The sequence below is a fragment of the Nestor notabilis genome, unplaced genomic scaffold (assembly GCF_000696875.1).
Source record: "Nestor notabilis isolate BGI_N333 unplaced genomic scaffold, ASM69687v1 scaffold9737, whole genome shotgun sequence".
Classification (NCBI taxonomy): domain Eukaryota; kingdom Metazoa; phylum Chordata; class Aves; order Psittaciformes; family Psittacidae; genus Nestor; species Nestor notabilis.
In genome coordinates this window covers 4,060-8,417 of record NW_009935107.1, presented here as the reverse complement: position 1 = coordinate 8,417, position 4,358 = coordinate 4,060, and the positions used below count along the sequence as shown (strand labels likewise).

The 4,358-nt window shown below is 37.6% G+C and overlaps 1 protein-coding gene across 1 annotated transcript in view; it reads right to left on the bottom strand.

Moving 5' to 3' along the window:
* Window positions 1–2,671: 2,671 nt before the first annotated feature.
* Window positions 2,672–4,358, bottom strand: part of LOC104408162 (COUP transcription factor 2) — a 4,072-nt gene continuing 2,385 nt past the window's right edge. The window contains exon 2 of the mRNA XM_010017668.1: window positions 2,672–2,964. Coding sequence (XP_010015970.1) covers window positions 2,690–2,964 — 275 coding nt within the window. The 3' untranslated portion in view covers window positions 2,672–2,689. The remainder of the gene's footprint in view (window positions 2,965–4,358) is intronic.

Genomic DNA, 4,358 nt, shown 5'->3' with positions numbered 1-4,358 from the left:
TATATATTTATATATTTATAGAAAAGGAGCCATGATTCAGATGTAAAACTCTGCTCAAATTCACAGTCATACGCCCCTCAGCCCCCAGTACAGATGTTGTCTAACTGGAACACACTAAAGATCAGGGTTTAATCGACTTTACAGAATGATCTCCCTCCCTCCCTCTCTCTCTTTTTGTGAAACCGCAACATGGTGTAGTTACGTGTGGTAAAAAGGGAGAGGGGGAAGCCTCAGACAAGAGCAAAATTGCAAGCTTTCACATACAAAGCATCTGCTATAGACCAAGGGGAGGGTTGGGGAAGGGAGGTGGGGAGAGAGGGGAAAAAGAAATGACATGCACTCACACGAAACAAAATATCACCCCCATGCAAAACCACATCATCTCGCCTTCCTTCAGATTTGGGGGGTTTTGTCTCTGCCTGCTCGGGTTAGCATTGAATTCCCGGACGGCTTGTCCGGTCCTATGCCATGGCACCCATGGGAGCTGTGCCTGTGCGAGGGCTGGGGAGAGGGCCCTGGAGCCCCCCAGGAAAGATGCATGTGCGCCTACACATGTATGTATGCAGGGATACATACAGACATATATGCCATACGTAAGAGATAGAGATGACCTGTGGTCATGCTTTCACAGTCTAAGGTAAAAAAGAAAAACCCACTTGCGAGTATATATATACATTAAAACCCGACTCCTCAGTGCTAGAAGCTAAAGCCACTCCATTTGAAGACCTCTCAATGACAACGATAGATGGCAACTACGGAGTATTATAAAAAATCACACATACTTAAAGAAAACTCATTGCAAACAACTGACCTATATTTACAATACTGCTATTACCTTGCTTGAATGATCTTGTGCGCCTATGTCAGACATTTACAAAAGATTTTTTCGCCCCATTCTGATCATAAAATAGATACTGATCTCCAGATTTCTAATACTTTTTCACAACAATACCTCTCCTACGCAGGCACTTAAGTGTGACAAAAATAAGGGCCTTTTTTTTTTTTTTTTTTTACCCAGAAAATCCATTTTTAATTAACAGGAGGATTAGGTGAATGGGGGTTGATGGTTTACCATTTCAACATAGTACTTCCTAAAACCAGAGATAAACCACGAACTTAAGTCCTCCGCCCCCATCCCGGAATTAAACAGGTAAATACACTACAATACATCTGCTACAAACTTACTGTGACAAGTAAACAAATCAATCGCCTATGGACTTAAATGACTGCAAACTAGAGAGAAGTAATGTGGTTTCTGAAAGACATTTATGACAGCCAAACAAGTTTCAGATATCAAATAATATTTTAATTTCTGAATACTTTCAATTTTCCTTGGAATATAACACACAAAGACTCGACCAAACAGTTCAGTTATTATAACTTTTACAGTATACAGAAATGTTGCACTTAAAAAAAAAAAAACCTTCAGTTTTTTTTAAACACAAAACTGTAAACTCTAAGATACTGAATCAATCACGTTATCTATAAGTGCCAACAGTGTTATTTTGTCATGCTGATTTCAATGGTATTTTTTAAAAAGGGAAAATATCAACAATTATTATAATACAAAGGGCTTGCAAATATACAAACAGATAGAGGAGTTTAATAACAATTCATGATGAACTATGTGGAACCCAATTCAAATTACAAAAGTTCACTTTGCTTGGTTTTGTATATTTTTCTTTTTTTTTTTTTGTTTTTTTTTTTTAAATCAAAAACCGTAATGTGTCTTGGACACAAATTCCTTCTACCTATAATAAATCCCCACAGTTCATTTTCTGACCGAAATATCAAAAAACTTAGATTTGGGGGTAGTTATATGACACGTGTGGTTCATTCAGGTCTATATAATTATAGCTCTCTCAGCTTCAAGCTAGATTTTGGGTCACCACCTTAAGTGCGCTTCCATCATTGTGTTGTTGAGGGGTTTTTTTCTCTTTTCCTTTCTTCCTATGATACTTTCGTGGACTCAGTTTTAATTCTTTCAGAACATATATTTTAAGGATACACAGTTTATTTATTTATTTTTTTTTAAAGAAGCCAAGGTTATATCAAAAATTATTATAGAACCACAGAATAAACTGGTTTGAAACCAGAAAAATACAAAAAAGAACAGCTATAGGTACATAGACACATAGGACAATTAATAATTTGGAAAAAAAAAGACTTACTTTCTTCCGTTCTGCTAATTTTTTTCTCCAAATTTCCTTTAAATGCACTTTAAGCGAGATTTTTTTAAAAAGTTTACCCCAGAAAAAGAAAAAAAGAAAAAAAAAAAAGGAAGAAAAAAGAAAAAAAGAAAAAGCCCAACATCGTTTCCTCGCTTCTTCTTTCTCCTTTTTCTTTCTTTCTTTTTTCTTTCTCTCTTTTTTTTTTTTTTTTTTTTTGAAATTTTTTACAAAAAATGAGAAGTAGCAAGTTTTTTTTTCGGAACGACACGGGAGTTTTTAATGCATTCTGTAAAAGTTCATTTGACAGTCTCTCCTTTTTTTTTTTTTTTTAATTCACAGTCCATTAATTTTTTTTCCTGTCTTCTCTTAGCAAACTTGTAACATCCTTTCTTAGCAGAAGGAAATTTAAGTAACAATCAGAACCCAAATGTCATTTGCTTTCCTTTCACTCTCTTTCATCTCCCTTCTCAATTTTTATTTTTTTTTTTAAGTTTTTTTTCTTTTCTCTCTCGAGTATTTTATTGAATGGACATATAAGGCCAGTTAAAACTGCTGCCAGACAGTAACATATCCCTGATTAGGGTTTCTATGGGGGTTTTACCTACCAAACGGACGAAAAACAATTGCTCTATGACAGAAGAGGAGACAGTGCGAAGGGAGGGGAGACGTAGTAATAGCTTCCCGAATCGTGTTGGCTGGTTGGGATACTGGCTCCTAACATACTCTTCCAAAGCACACTGTGACTTCTCCTGTAAACTTTCAACATGGGCTACATCAGAGAGACCACAGGCATCTAGAAGAAAGTGTATTAAAAAAAAAAAAAAAGAAAAAAAAAGAAAAAAAGAAAGAAAATAAAAAAATAAAAAAAGAAAACAATCATCAGATTAAAAAGTGGTTTATTTTTTATTTCTTTTAAAATTTGATCTTTTTTTTTTAATGGCTAGAATCAAGCGTAGATCGTGCGCCATCACCTCGCCCCCCAGTTTCAGTAGGTTTTACCAAAAGGGACAATCTCTTTCTGTGCATGCGTGTGGGGTTGTATTTCTTTCTCTCTCTTCTGGAGGGTCTCCTTTAGGATTGAGCCCAGCTCCCAGAGTCGAGATTTCTCATGGCACGACAGACCTGAGGGGCTGACAAGGAGGTGTTGGCCAAGCGGAATTTCGTGCATCTATATTTTTAGGGGGAAAAGGCTGGGGGGAGGCGGGGAAGGCTTGAGTCGAAAGGGGAGAAAGGGAGCCACTATTTCTCCCCCCTCCTTGGAAAATAATTGGGGAGAGCCTACCCATGTGATGAGAAGGAGTAATAAGAATAGTGATAGAAATCATAATCATCATCATCATCATCAAAAACTGGCCCAGCCAAAGATAATGGCGCCCCGGATCCAGCAACAGATTCTCCCCCAAAGAAGACAACGCGTTTTTCTTCAGTCTTTGAAACTGATTTAAGTGGCCCTTTAAAACTGATCTTGTCAGTTTAGCCTATTCAGAGGCAGCCATGCAAACTGTGATCTCTCTGTTCATTTGAGCTGTTTCTTTTCCCCCCTCTTTTCTTTTCTCTTTCTTTCTTCCCCCCTCTCTACTCCCCCCTCTATTTTTTTCTCCCCCCCTCTTCTTCTTCTTTTTAAACCTAAAGGCCCTTACAAGAAGAAAACTCCCTGATAGGGTCTGGACATTTTTTCCCCCCTTTTTTTCCCTGATACGCTAAAATACAATAAGTTCCCTTTAAATCAGAGACGTCTGTGCTGAAAGAGCACAGGTTGTGACCTGACCTCCCTGTGGCTTTCCTAGGCGCAGGGCTAACACATGCATATTCTGCGAGTCATTAGAACCCAGATTTCCCCCCCTCCCTCCTCTTAAAAGAGGCTGCAGCAAACATTATATGCATCTATCTGCGTCTGCTTTACATCAGAGTATGTTATTGGGGTGCTGCAGGAGCTGCGGGCATCACCCTATATTTATTTTATTTATTTCTTTTCCCTTGCATGCAGCTATCTCCCCCAGAATCAAGATAACAAGAAACGTTTATCTAGTTGGGAGGCAATTTACACGCCAGGCCTCACATTTTGAAAATAGTAATAAATTAAACAGTTACGACAGGATCGGACGATTGTTTTCTCAGAAGGCTAAAAAAAAAAAAAAAAAAAAAAGGAAGGGAAAAAAACAAGGAAAAAAAAAAAAACGGGTTTTG